General features: G+C 50.1%; 1 protein-coding gene and 1 long non-coding RNA gene across 4 annotated transcripts in view; one reads left to right on the top strand and one right to left on the bottom strand.

Moving 5' to 3' along the window:
- Window positions 1-4,835: 4,835 nt before the first annotated feature.
- On the bottom strand, window positions 4,836-12,961 carry LOC122893661. Its single transcript, XR_006381667.1, has 3 exons — window positions 12,474-12,961; window positions 7,225-7,448; window positions 4,836-5,041 (listed from the first exon to the last, which is right to left on the bottom strand). It is a non-coding gene; the product is annotated as an uncharacterized LOC122893661 (long non-coding RNA).
- LARP1 (La ribonucleoprotein 1, translational regulator) overlaps window positions 11,462-14,641 on the top strand; it is a 59,142-nt gene continuing 55,962 nt past the window's right edge. For 2 of the 3 annotated variants that reach the window (XM_044230834.1, XM_044230825.1), the window contains exon 1: window positions 11,690-12,199. In XM_044230834.1, the coding sequence (XP_044086769.1) occupies window positions 11,758-12,199 (442 nt within the window). In that variant the 5' untranslated portion in view covers window positions 11,690-11,757. Of the gene's footprint in view, window positions 12,200-14,641 lie in introns of all 3 variants that reach the window. The other variant, XM_044230843.1, reaches the window with a different exon arrangement.

Genomic DNA, 14,641 nt, shown 5'->3' with positions numbered 1-14,641 from the left:
AAGTGCTTATAAATAAATCCTTCTCAAATTTGTTTGCTCCAGTGCATTAATGAAAGAAGATTCTGAAGGGATTAGCTTCAAATTCACAGCAAGTATCAAACACACACTGTTTGCCAAATAGGTTGAGTTTAGCTATTTTGCTGTGTGGGAGCTAATGGGCCTGGCTAAAAGAGGACAGGACTCTCCAACAAAATAAGACAAATCCCTCACATCCATGGACCATTTTTGCACTTTCCAAAGCTTCTTGTTTATTTCTCATTTGATCTACATCAGTTCTATGACAGGAAGCAGGACAGGGATTATTCTCTTTCCTTTCTTCAGGTGAAGTCCAGAAACCTGGAATGGTAAAATCAATTCTCATAATCCCAAGCGAGCCCACCGCTCTGGATTCCCAGCCCCATATCTTTGGGCTGGCCCCTGCTGTCTGTCTTTGCAAACAAATCCACCAGCCCCAAGAACAGAGTTGAAGGAGATCTAAAAACGATAATAACAAGGAGAACACTCCTAGGTAGCAGTTAACAGAAACAGACATTTATTGCCTTTGCACTGAGTATTAATGCTTATAGTTTCCCCAACAGCCCAACAAGGGTTCTCCCTACTTTGCAGAAGACGAATGGAAGCACAGAGACGGTTCATGGCTTGCCCAAGCTCACACAGCAAGTAGTTCCAGAGCTGGGATTCTGCCCAGGCCAGTTAGAGCCCAGACTGTTTGCCTCTATACTCCACTGCCTCGTGTTCCATCACGCTGCTGAAAGGGCTTCCTAAATCTTCACTGGTGAGATGAGGGGGCCCTGAGAGTTAGTGAGTCCTCTCTTTCCAAGCACTTCAAGGGGAATTCAGGTGATTATGCTCACTACTGAGCAAGGGTTAGAGGGCAGTTACGTTTAAGGCAGATGGCCAGGCCAAGCGTCCCGGAGGGTCCGTCCTTTTTTTTTTTTTTTTAATATTTGAGATGCAAATATTTATTGCTGAAGGAATGACAATTCCGTATTTTCTAGCAAAACGACTATCCCGTCCTTTGCGAGACCTAAAAAGGATGATGCCCATAAAGAGCGAAAGCTGTTTCTCTTTATTCCTGAGATATGTGCAGAAGGACTGTGTATCACATGACAAGCGGGGCACTGTAAAGAATGGCCGGAGGGTCCTTTCTAACCAGAGATTACAGGATTTGTTGAACACTCCCAAAGAGCCCAGTCTTTCTTATTGGGACACTGACAAGTCTTCTTGGCCTTTGAACTTCCAGACTGAACGTCGTCTCCCAGGTGGCTGTGCAGGGTTCATGCTGGAAATCTTATAGCGTGGTTCCCAGCCCAGGGACAGGGGAGGAGGGACAGCAGAACACAAAATTACAGGGTGTCTGCCACCTGATTAAATCAGCGTGCTGTGTGCAGTGCTGTGGCAACAGAACATACCAGGCTCACTCCTGGGCCCGGAGCCCAGGTATTAGTCACAGAGCCGCAGTCCGAGCTGCCGAGGCGCTCAGCAGCACCTCATTCAAACACCGCTTTTTACACGTGGGGAGACAGAGGCCCAGAGAGGGAAAGTCACTTGCCAGAGGCCACACAGCATTCATTCAACCAAATATTAAGTGCCTACTGTGTGAAGCACTCTACTTGGGACTGGGAATGAAGGGTGAACAAAACAGCCACAAGCTCCAGGCCCATGGAGTTTATACATAATTGGAGAAAAGGGCAAAAGAAGATAAGCCCATAAAGTCAGAGATTGTGATCTGTGGTATGGAGAACACGGAGTACTTCAGACAAGGCGATCAAGGGAGGTCTTTCTGAGAAGGGGGGCAGCATAAGCTGAGGCTGGAACACGGGAAGTTTACGTGTGGCCTTTGTGTGTGTGTGCTGGGGGCCATGTGTTCTGGGCTGTGGGAACTGGGCCCTAGAGCCCCCAGACTGGGAAGAACTCCGTGTGCTTGAGAAGTTGGCGCAGGTCAAGGGCAAGGAACAGGAGCAGAGACAGGGAGTCAGAGGTGGATGGAGTCGGAAGCACTTGGGGTCTTGCAGGCTAAGGTGACAGGTCTGGAGTTCATTGCTGTTGTGATACGGAGTCGCTGGAGGGTCTTTTTTTTTTTTTTTTAAGATTTTATTTATTTATTTGACAGAGATCACAAATAGGCAGAGAGGCAGGCAGAGAGAGAGGAAGGGAAGCAGGCTCCCTGCCGAGGAAAGAGCCCAATGCGGAGCTCAATCCCAGGACCCTGAGATCATGACCTGAGCCGAAGGCAGCGGCTTTAAACCACTGAGCCACCCGGTCGCCCCAAATAAATAAAATCTTTAAAAAAAAAATGTTAGAAACTGCTATCAAGACTGCTGGAATACAGGGCGCCTGGGTGGCTCAGTGGGTTAAAGCCTCTGCCTTCGGCTCAGGTCATGATCCCAGAGTCCTGGGATCAGGTCCCACATCGGGCTCTCTGCTCAGCAGGGAGCCTGCTTCCTCCTCTCTCTCTCTGCCTGCCTCTCCATCTACTTGTGATCTCTCTCTGTCAAATAAATAAATAAAATCTTTAAAAAAAAATTAAAAAAAAAAAGACTGCTAGAATACGAAGAAACTTCCACGGCATTCAGACTTTTTTTTTTTTTAATGGAAAACTAAAGTACAGAGAAGAAAAGAGACTTTTCTAGGTTCCATAGAACCTAGAAGTAGAAACAGAGCCAGAGCTGAGAGGCAGACCTCTTCCCACACCTCTTTGTCTGACACCACCCCAGCAGAAAGGGAGTCAGTGTTTCTCAAAGAGGGTTCCACAAATATCCAGCTCTGATTTGCTTGTATTACACGAGTTTGAGGAATACGCTCTTTCTGAGAGATTCACCATGAATGGTAAAAGCCCCGATCTATCCCATAGCAAAACATTTATTTAACATTGCTTTTTTTTTTTTTTTTTTAAGATTTTATTTATGTATTTGACAGAGAGAGAGACAGCGAGAGAGGGAACACAAGCAGGGGGAGTGGCAGAGGGAGAGGGAGAAGCAGGCTTTCCGATGAGCAGGGAGCCTAATGCTGGGCTGGCTCCCAGGACCCTGGAATCATGACAAGCTGAAAGCAGACACCCAACGACTAAGCCACCCAGGTGCCCCATTATTTAACACTGCTTAAACACAGTGTCTTCCCAAATGGTTTGGTGACAGATTCCATCCTAGTGGACTATCTATTTACATTCTGGAGAATTTACCTTGGGAAGTGCCACCCTAAACAACAACAAGAAGGGAAAAACCCTGTCTGTAGACCCTGCCATTATCCTTATTATTCTTGGTATTATCACTGAGGGCAGGGGCCCTAGTTCATACTTCGGCTTGTGTGATCACATCTCTCTCCAGGTATCTTGCACGGTGCTGATTACTCAGGGATGAGGACACAGATCAATTAATCAACAAACACAGACAATGCGTATTGACTCTGGACCTCCTAAGTCACATGGCCTCATATGAAATAAGGGGCAGCGTATTTCTTTTCTCTTCTCCACTAAGGGAAAAACCTGGGGAAGTGCTGGGGAGGAAACTCATCATCCCTGAAGGTCACCAAATGCTAAATTAATCTTCTCTACCTCATAACCTCCCTTCCATTCTGGACAAAGCCCACTCCCTAATATTAACTTGTAACCCACATACAGCCACCTGCAGGAAGGCTTCCCTGACTACCTCTTCCCTGTTCCTCCAGCCTGTGCCCCTCTTTGCCTCATCTTTAGTCTCCACAACTTGTCTATACCATGTGTTTAGTGACTGGTACCGTAAGAGCCTGTGCAAGGATCTAAATGTGGGTCGTTTGCTGCTTGACTGGGAGTAACAAACACCAGAGGAAGGGTTAGGCCTGACGCTCACTAGTGTGTACTAGGCCCATCAAATCACAGTTAAATTCAATTAAAAAAAAAAACTAAACTGTGTGGACCAAACAAAACATGCCTGTGGGCTGAAATTGGTCAGAAGGCTGACAGCTTGCGACAGCTAAAATATGATTTGGAGAGGGAAAGCATTGCATTTGGAATATCTAGCAGTCCTGGCATCAGGACTAGCATCGACTAGCATCACGGTTCCAGATAAATGCCTCATCTTTCTGAGAGTTGGTTTCCTCATCTACAGATCAGGGTAACACTTGTTCTGCGTTTTGTGTGTGGGATTCGAAGAGTGTTTCTCTTGATTCTGTGCCAATGATAATAATAGCAAACATTCATTCAGTGTGTACTATTTGTCAGGCACTGTTCTAAGTACTTTGCATGTATTTACTAACTTAATCCTCACAATTACCCTAAAGGTCAGTGCTGTTATCATCTCCATTTTACAGATGAGAAAACCCACACAGAGGCCAGGGAGCTTTCTCAAAGGCATAATGAATTTTCTCAGGCAAGTATTTTATACATGGGGACCTTTTCACCATTTTATAGATGGGGACAGTAAAACTCAGAGAAGGAAAGGAATTTGCCTAACATCACACAGCTAAGAAGTAGGCAAACCTGAATCTGAACCTAACTCTTTTGACCTCAAACCCTTTACCCCTTTTTTCCGCCTGTGCTATAGGTAAAGAACAGGCAAGTGGTCTGTGACGAGAACACTGCTAGTATATGGAGTTTTGTTCCCTGGGACAGAGAACATGTCTTGTCCTTTATTGTTTCCACTCTAGTCCCTAGGTCAGGGCCCTTCTGTTCTGGGAGCTCAGTAGTTGTGACTGATTACAGTCATGTTGCCAGGAAAATTGCCTCCTGTCTTCGTTTTAGCTGCTAATTTCCACCTCTCTCCATGAATTTGGATGTTTGCAGACCCTGGAATGATTTCGCATGGTTGTCTTAGTTTGTCTGATTGGTTGGGGGGGGGTGCGTTTCAAAGTGTGCTGTGTCTCCTGTAGGGTTGTGGAAGGGTCTGGAATGGGAGGGGTATGACCTGGGTTCTCACCTTGAGTCTGTTGCTCCAGCATCTTGAAGCAATTAACCGAACTTCTGGGAGCCTCAGTTCTTTAGCTGCCAACTGGGGACAGTCACACCTGTCCTTCTCCATGAAAGCCCTTTGGGAAATGCAGTGTAGCACAAACAGAAGGCAGGCAGCTGTGAAGTAAGGCAAACCATAGGTGCTCAATAGATGGCACAAGTTACTGAGGGTAGGAAATTTGCAGTGCTCATAGTACATAGACAGGGCTCATAGTACAGTGTTAAGGTGGGGAAACAAAAAAATAAAGCTGCTGAATGTGCAATATGATCTCAGTTATTTGAAATATCTAAAATATGCATAGAAAAAAAGACTAGAAGAAAATACATCAACATGTTGACAATGATTGCCCTTGGGCTGTGGGCTTATATGCGGGTTTTGCTTTGCTAGACTTAAAATACTTTCCATTTGTTAAAGTTACCACATTTTATTTTCATATTTTATCATTTAAAAGTACATATGTAATTTAGTTATGTATAACTAATATATTTATTATATATAATATATATTAAGTATCTATAAAATTTAGCACTTGGCCCTTGACAGTGTCAGTCTAGCTACCAAAACATTGATGTGATTAGGAGTGAGTCTGTAGTCATTAATTCTTTTTTTTTTTTTTTTTTTGGTCCAGAAAATACACTGAGGGCCAGCTGTGCAGAAGGCACCACTGGTGAGTGCCATAAGGGACACTAAGAAGAATGGGGTGCAATCCTTACCTTCAAGAAACCTTATAATCTAGATGGAGAATAAGGCATACTCATAAGTAACCATGATTGAGGGCAAAAAGAAAGTAAAAAATACCATGTGCTTTAGGGAAGTTACCACCAAGAACTAAGAGTGGGGAGATATCTATTTCTAGTTGTGGAAACTAAATAAGATTTTGTGAAGCAGTTGGCATTTTGTGCTGAGCCTTGAAAGACAAGTAGAATTCTGGACAAATGGAGATGGAATGACATTACTGGCAATAATACATGTAATGAAAGGTAATATTTACTTAGCATATACTATGTGCAGGCATTGTGCTATTAAATTATACACATTTTCTCCTTTAAAGGTCACTGAAGGTCTATGAGATAAGTAGTTTATTATAATCTCAAATTTACAGATGGGGAAACTGAGGCTTAGAGAGAAGTTAAATATTTGCTCGAAGTCACCAGATAGTTGAGCTGGGATTTGCACTCAGGACCTCGCTCTCAACAGAAACAACACAGTGAGGGGAATTTCATGACTTGAGGTAGGAAAGCGTGGGGCCCACAGGGTGAGACCAGGAGATTCCTGAAGGCAGGAAACCTGCCTATCTTGCTCACTCGTCCAGCTCCAGGGCCTGGGCAGTACCTGGCACATCATGGATGCTTAATAAATATTTGTCGAAGGAAAGCTACAGTGAGTGGTCCCCTGCTGTTGGAATATAAGGTGTGGTAGAGTGGCAGGACAGGGTGGGGTGTGAGTAGGGAGATTTTTAGCAGAGGCAGGGCTCCTCAAAGTCCAGGAAAGAGTCAGAGAACTGGCTCAGGCAGTGGGGAGAAGTTAGAGGGCAAGCTCATCATGAGACCATTTGAGAAGTGCAGCCATGCCGGGGAGGGGAGCAGGGCCTGGGAAAGAGAATAGTATGGAAGAGAAAGAGGCTGGGATGAGGCCAGTATGAGCCTGGTCTCTAACTCAAAATGGTGACTATGTTAGAAGTTAAATTCTCTGTTCGACCACCTTCCTTACAAACCCATTCTCCTCTTTTCCTAACCCCCTTGGGGAGGCTGGGCTGCCTCTGAGCCCACTTCCTCATCTGTAAAATGGGGATAATCCTACTTACACAAAAGTGTTGCTCTGGGGGTTAACCAGGTCTTATGGAACCAATCAGTATTCCCCCGTCCTCACCCCACTGAGCTATTGCTGTTTGTACTGACTTCACAAGAAGAAGTCTAGGCTGAGCCTCCTCCCACGAACTGAAATAAATTTCTTGGCATGTGCCAAAGAACCCAAGAGTTTTCAGAGTTTGGAATAGCACTCCGCGGCGGCTGGCACCATTCGTATTGGCCCAGGCCCCTCCCTTGCTGACCCCACCCACTCCTCCGTGTCTGCCTAGAGGCCTCCTGCCCAGGAGCCCCTGATATCAGAAGATAAGTTATGCAGCCCAAGTTCTTCCAGAAACACAAGTTCCTTTGGAAAATCAAACTGAAAGAGGAGTACAACTGTATATCTACGTGTACTAAAAATTTTCTTGCTAATACAGATTAAGTGGAGGAACCTCCACACTACCTTCTCCCTATGCTCCCCACAGAAGAATGAAGCTTCCTGGAAACTGTACCTTTCACATCCATAAGCCACATAGATAGGGATTACGCTTCCCATTTTGCGGATGGAGAGATGGAAGCCCAGGAAGACAGAGAGGCTGCCCAAAGTCATTGGGCAAAGCCAGAGACGGGCAAAGCCAGAGACGGGCGGTAGCTTATCAGTTAGGTCTCCCAGCTCTCTGGGGTCCCTCAGTCCCTGGGGTGGCTTCCTTTGTCTCTCTTCAGGAAGTTGTCAGCACTGGAGGCAAACAAAGCACATAATTAAATACAAATAAATATTTGGACCCACCCGACAATTTTTATTTTTTAAGTTTGATTTTCTAACGCTTTGTCTCTGTTTTCAAGCACTGGTATGTTGAAACCACACAAGTTAGTTTGATCCCTGTCGCTTTCTGCCCAAGGCAAATCTTGTCTTACCTCTTTTTTAGCCTAGGGTCACATATTGCTTAATTGCTTGCCCCTCTCCCTGTCGTTGGAGTTTGCCTTTTGGGGAGACAAGATTCAACATTTTTAGCATCTTTCCCAGGACAATATATTTGATGGTTTCTGTATAATTACTTGTGGGTTTCGCAGTGGGAGGAAGAGAGAGGCAGGCCTTACAGCGTGGTGTGAGTTAGAACAAGGCCTGGGAAGTTACACTGCCCTGAAACAGGTCACTCTGATATTTAGCTGCTGCCCGTGACCCCAGGCACCCACCTTACTTTCCTTTTTTTTTTTTTTTTTAAAGATTTTATTTATTTATTTGACAGACAGAGATCACAAGTAGGCAGAGAGGCAGGCAGAGAGAGTGAGAGGGAAGCAGGCTCCCCCCCGAGCAGAGAGCCCAATGCGGGGCTCAATCCAAGGACCCTGAGATCATGACCTGAGCTGAAGGCAGTGGCTTAACCCACTGAGCCACCCAGGCGCCCCCTTACTTTCCTTTTTTAAAGATCTATTTATCTGGGGAGCCTGGGTGGCTCAGTCGGCCAAGCGGCTGCCTTTGGCTCCGGTCAGGATCCCAGGATCCTGGGATCAAGCCCTTCTACCTCTCCTCCCTGCTTGTGCTCTCTCTCACTGTCACTGTCTCTCTCTCTCAAATAAATAAGTTAAAATCTTTTAAAAAACAGATGTATTTATTTATTTGAGAGAGAGAGAGAGAGAGAGCATGAGTGGGAGAGGGAGAAGGAGAAGAGAGAATCTCAAGCCAACTCCATGCTGAGTGGGAGCCTGACACGGGGCTCAGTCTCACCATCCTAAGATCATGACCCTGAGATCCTTACCTGAGGCAAAAGCAAAGGTTGGGCACTTAGCCGACTGCCCCACCCAGGCACCCCAATGCACCATGCTTTCTTTTCTGAACTTCAGTGACCTTTTGTGATTGACGAGTACAGCCACAGGACCTTGTCATGCCAGGTACATAGTAGGGACTCAATGGATAATTTGTGGCAAGAATTAATATGTATCTCATTGGGTTATTGTGTGAATTAATTGAAATAATGAATGTCAAGGATTTTTCATAGTACCTAGGATATAGTAGGTACTCAATAAAAGCAGCTACTCTTAACTGGTTTTAGTCATTATTAATATTTAAAACTGAATATTAAATGTCACAGGGGATCAGGAATTTTAAAGACCTGAACTTGAATCCCAATTCCATCATTTTATATTGAAAAAAATGACTGGATTTAGGGTCAAGAAATTCAGGTATGAGACCTGGCTCTGTCCTGAACTAGCTGTGTGACCTTGGTTAAGTAACTTCACTTCTCTGAACCTCACTGCCCTCATCTGCAAAACGAGGAAATTGAGTAATCGTTAAGATTCCTTTTTCCAGTTCTAACAGCCTCAGTTTAAGATGCAGTCTTTTCTTTTACTGTCTCTGGCCCCAGTTTGCCCATCTGTAAAATGGCATGCTGATATTTAAGAGCCCCTTTCTGGGACAGAGCAGGCCCAGGGTGTGCAGATCCCAGTGCCCCTCTAGCCTCTAAACAACAATCTGGAAGGTGCTTATTCAGCTCAGACTGAGTGCTGGGTGGTGTGAACAGGTTACTCATCCAGAGTCCGGGTTCCCTTACAAGTTGTCTGGGGGCAACTCTACTTTCTACCTCCAATTACAGGAATATAGAAAAGAATGACCAACAGTGACCATAATGCCCCTTATTAACAAATAAGGCCAAGTGTGAATTACCTCTTTAGGAAATACTTAACAGTAAATATGATTAAAAACAATAGTGCATTTGAGGGACAAGGTGAAATAATTTACCTTCTGATTAAGGGCATATATAATGCAATTATGAAGAATCCTGCTTAAAATTTATTGACATTCCTGTAATCATTACAGGAAGAGGTACCGTTTCTTAGTACCTCTTTTGAAGCACTGGCCGCAGTATAATTTACACAGTACTTTGACTAACAGTGTCTCACTTGACTCCTTACAAAAGATGGGAAGGTAGAAGCAAGTCAGGCATAATTTACCCCATTTCTCTGCCAGGAAAGTGTACCCAGGAAAGAGTGGAATGCTGACCATGGTGTAGAGGCTGAGTTGCAAGTTAGAGAAGAGCTGGGACTAGACATCAGATTGTCTGGCTGTCCCCAACAGCTCCTCTCCCCAGTAGTCCTGGTTACAGCCATCCTACAACCAGCCTTATCCCCTGGGGCAGTTCCAAGAGGCTATTCAATAAGCCTTCTCCCATACCCAGACCACCATGTGCTCTAATTCTTGCCATGGAGATGGCCAACATCCCAGGCTGTTAGGTCTTGAGCAGGTGGGATCACAGCCCTTCAGAGAGGCCAGGAATTCTCCAAGGGAAGTGTAGGACCGGCTGATCTGTAAGTACCCAAGGGGAGCTTCTTAGACACGCAGGTTTCTAGGTCCATCCCATACATACTTAATCCTTAAAACATTTGGAATCTGCATTCAGAGTTTTCCCTCATCATCCAAACTGAAGTAGCTGGTCGAGTCCAAGCTACCACTGTAGTAATTATTGTCTTCATAGATACTAGACAAGTGCTTGTTTACCAGTTTCTTTCTCTACCTGAGAGTGTAAAGTTCATAACGATAGAGACCTCGTTAGCCTGACTGATTGCCGAACCCCGTTTTCTAGAACTCTACAGGCCCCCACAGTACAAGGTTAGTAAGTATTTACTAACCAAATGCACCCAAGTTTGAAATCACTGTCCTACACAACTGGTTCCTTTTACAGAAGAGAAACTGAGGCCCACTGAGGAGACCACTGCTGCAGAGTTAGTAAGGCGCAGGGCCAGCGCCTGGATAAAATCTCAGATCTCTGAGTCCCAATCGGGCATAGGTTTAACTCCGCCCAAAGCAATTATTTAGAAAAAACGAAATGCAGTTGAAAGAAAAAAACATTTCCTGCCTATAAACACTCGGCTTAGGGGGCTTGGCCGGGCGGGGCGGGGGGGCCCGTTGGTAGTTCGTTCCCACTTTGTAGGCACCCTTGTCCCCAAGGGGTAAGGGCCTGCCTTCGGGTCGTGCGTCGAACCCAACTCAGGGCAGTGTCCCAGCCAGAGCCCGCGGGGAGGAGCCGAGCATGGCCCACGGAGGTGAGGGCGGCTCGCCCAAGGTCACCCAGGCGGCGCCCAGAGGGGCCAGGCCCATGGGGCGCCAGGGAGCCGGCAGTATCGGTACGTGTTCGAGGTAGATGGGCACCCTTCTCCTTCACCCTGCAAATCAAGGGTGACATTAATGGCTCCTTCTCCCGAATTTGGCGCACCCAACCTAAAGAGCGCGGCCAGGCCCGGTCGGCCGCGTGGCCCGTTCCCATGTGCTCCACCTGCGGACTCCCTGACGCGCTGGCCCTTTAAGACACCTCCCCCTCTTCACCCACCCATCTCTCCTGCCCACCCCCCCCATTGCCCTCCCTTCCGAATTGCATCAGGCACGTGCTCGCCCCCGTCCGGTCAGAGCACCCCTCACCCCCCAGTCCGGGAGGTGCTCCGAGGAATTGGAGGCGAGGGGCGGGGCGAGGGGCGGGGCCGCGAGGCTGCGTGCGCGCGCGCTCCCGCCGGCTTCGCCCGCCCGCCTGTGGCCAAGGTCCGGCCTCGGCGGGCGCGTTCCCGCTGCGCCGTCCCCTCCCCTCGCCCGCCGCGTCGCGAGGCGCGCGCCCGCCCGCCGCCTGCCGCGGATCGCGTGGTCGCCTCGGCTCGCCGCGCCTCTCCCCAGTCCGTCCATATTGCTGCAGCCCCCGAGCCGGGAAGCCCGGGCCGCCCCGGCGGCGGGGGGGGAGGGAGGGACGGGACGAGAAGCCTGCCAGGCTCGGGGTGGGGGCGCCTTGCGAGGAACGGGCGGGGGGGGGACGCGCGCCGAGGAGGCCTGGACCGCAGAGTGGGGGGCCTTCCTACCCCCCCCGCCCCGCCAGCGGGCCTCGGATCTACGGCGGCTGCATCCGACCGCGAGGGGGGCCGCGCCTAGCGTGAACCCCGACCCTTCTCCGCAGGGACTGGGGCCCAGCGCCCCGGAGGAAGGCGTCGCGGGTGCCCTGAAAGCCAAGTTCGAGGCGGGGGAGGCAGCCTCGGGCGCGCCCGGCTTCTCCGGGGGGGCGGGCGCGCAGATGGCCACTCAGGTGGAGCCGCTGCTGCCGGGGGGCGCCCCCCTCTTGCAGGCCGAAGAGCACGGGGGTCTGGTGAGGAAGAAGCCGCCGCCGCCACAGCCCGAGGGCAAGGGCGAACCCGGGGCGAACGACGTCGGAGGGGGGGAGCCGGACGGCGGCGCCCGGAGACCTCGGCCGCCCTGCGCCAAGCCACACAAGGAGGGCACCGGGCAGCTGGAGCGCGAGAGCCCGCGGCCGCCGCAGCCGCCGGGCGCCGAGGGCCTGGCGATCAGCGACGGGGAGGAGGGCGGCGGCGGTGAGCCGGGCGCTGGCGGAGGAGCGGCTGGAGCCGCGGGCGCCGGGCGTCGTGACTTCGTGGAGGCCCCTCCGCCCAAGGTGAACCCGTGGACTAAGAACGCGCTGCCGCCGGTCCTGGCCACGGTGAACGGACAGTCCCCTCCAGGTGGGTCTCCCTGCTTGCTCTCTTGGATCCGGGGACCTCTTCCGGGGACTTGGACGTCCCCTCCCCCAGCGGCCTTCAGGGCCTGGGGGTCCGCCACTGGTCGTGGTGACTCGGGATTTTTTTTTTTTTTTTAATTGCCTCCTGGCTCGTTTGTGTCGCGGTTCCCTCTCACACACTGGGGAAACCGCCCTTGCCGGAGGGCCCAGCCCCTGGGAGCCCATGGCCACCGCCTGGGCCTCAGCGGTTAGTGGGCAACGGCGTGGTCCGGGCCTACCTCGCCAGGAGAGGGTGGGCGCTGGTTTCGGTGAAAAGCGCTCGCCCTCCCTCCCGCGTGTTGGTGTCGAAGACGGTTTCTAGCTTAACCCTTTCTCGGGAAGCCCCTCTTCCCACCCCGCCCCACGTTCCCCGTTTTGGTAGCGTTACGATCGTCCCCATGTTGTAAATGTTTAATGAGCATATGTCACGGGCAGCGAAGCGCGCGGTGATGAGTTCATACCGACCACACGGATTCGGGCTTTAAAAGTTAACAAGTTTTGTTCTCTGGTAGATGATACTAGATGGTGGAATCGCCATTGGCGACGGGTTGAGGGGTCGGTTACGGGGAGAATGATGAGAAGAGGAAACCCAACGTGTCATTGAATTCGGTGGTTTCCCTTCCCGATCCCGGGGACCTTCCGCCTCGAGAGGGAGCCGGATGGCGAGTGTGCGGGGATCCAGTTAGGGCTTGGCGGAAAATGTGAGGCGAGGAAGGGGGCATGCGGCGACAGGAGGGGGGCGTGTGGCGGCGGGGGAGGGAGTGGCCGGGCTGGGCGGGCGGGTGACAGTTGGGCGCCATGCGCCGCGCCGCCGGCCCGCGGGCTGCTCGCGGCCGCTGGGCCTGTGCGTTCGGCCCCCGCCGCCGCGCTCGGGGTGGAAGGCGGGTGCGGGCTGGCGGCGCGGCCCGGAGTGTGCGTGTGCGCGAGTGTGAGTGCGCGGCCCCCCTTCCCGGCATTCCTCCGCAGCCGGGACAACGTGGTGCCTCCCCGCGCGGGGAGCGGCATGTGACCGCCGGCCGGCGCTCCTCGCGCCCTCCCTCTCCCTGCTCGGATTTTCGGTCCTGTGGACCCCGTCCCTTGGGACATCCCGGAGGAGCCGTGTCAGCTTGGAGGGAAAGGCGGTGAAGAATATGGAGGCTCGCGTCGGCCTCCCTTCGCCGAGACGAGATCGTCGGTTGGGTGGGGGGCGCGCCCTGCAGCCTCCCTATGCCCGCGCGTGGAGGCTCAGCGGATCTGTTTTGGGTCCTTTTGAAGTGGATCAGTATCAAAACCTGCTTGCGGCTAGAATGTTGGGCCTGTGGCCATAGCCCTAGTGCTTTTCAAAACTTCCCTTCTGTAGTCGCTGGTTGAGACTGACTAGTTTAAACCATCAAAATGGGGAAAGTTGAAGAGAGAGCTTATTAATGCTTTTACATTCGACGGTTTAAGATCACTCATAGTCTTAGAGAAACTTGAACAGCCAATTCGGAAAATATCATGTTGCAATTTTTATTTCTTTTAAGGTTGCTTCATTTGGAGGAGGGGACATTTGGGGTTTACTAATAATACCTCAAACCGTGTTCTCTTCCTTCTGCCCTCTCCCCCTTCCCCCCTTTCCCCTCCAGAACTCTATTATGCAAAGGGCAGTGCTGAAACCTCCATTTTCTTGCATATTCCTCCTGATCCACCCACAGAGGGAGGGAATGTAACTTTAAGACACTCTTTAGTCCTCCCCCCCCCTTTAAACTCAAAGGGGTATAATCATCCCCAGGAGAGAGCACTCCTCAGAAGTTTAAATGGGGCTACTCACCCTGGCTGCTGCTGCTTAGCTAATGGTGAACCTGCCTTGTGGGTTTTAAATCAGCCATGACATCAGGTGGTATTGGGTGCCTGAGCTGGCGTTTTGTGCAAGTGCAGGGGCCCTTGATAGGGTGCGTCACTGGGGTTATTGATCGTGGGAAGAAGACAGCTTGGCTGGCATCTCGCCTTCCCTGAGTGGAGAAGCCAGCTTGGTTTAAGTGCCCAAAGCAAAATTCTGAGTCTGGTAGTTTTGCTCTGTTCTTGTTTTTCTGGAATCTTAAGGCAACAAAGTGTCTTGTCTGCTGGTTGGTTTTTGAAGCTGAGGACTAGTTTTTGACAGACTGACTCTGAATTGATCCAGTAGCTTTTCTGTTTAAGTCTGTTTTAGGGCTTGGTTGCTTTTTGAGGGAGAATTCTGATTGAATCGTCTGTCTAGTAAGGTTAGATGGAGGCTCTTTTTTTGGAGAGTGCATGGACTGCTACGGCCGTTTTTTCAGCCCTGATTTTATTTGGAGCTTTGACAAGTTTAAATGTGACACCAGTGGAGTGGCGGTGTGGTCTTGGGAATTTTTGTGTTCTGTGATGCATATGTTTTTGGGAGTCTACAGAAATGAGTGCCTCATAAGCA

Source organism: Neovison vison, chromosome 1 (assembly GCF_020171115.1).
Source record: "Neovison vison isolate M4711 chromosome 1, ASM_NN_V1, whole genome shotgun sequence".
NCBI lineage: Eukaryota > Metazoa > Chordata > Mammalia > Carnivora > Mustelidae > Neogale > Neogale vison.
The sequence above is the reverse complement of the archived record's forward strand: the minus strand, read 5'-3'. Positions and strand labels throughout refer to the sequence as shown.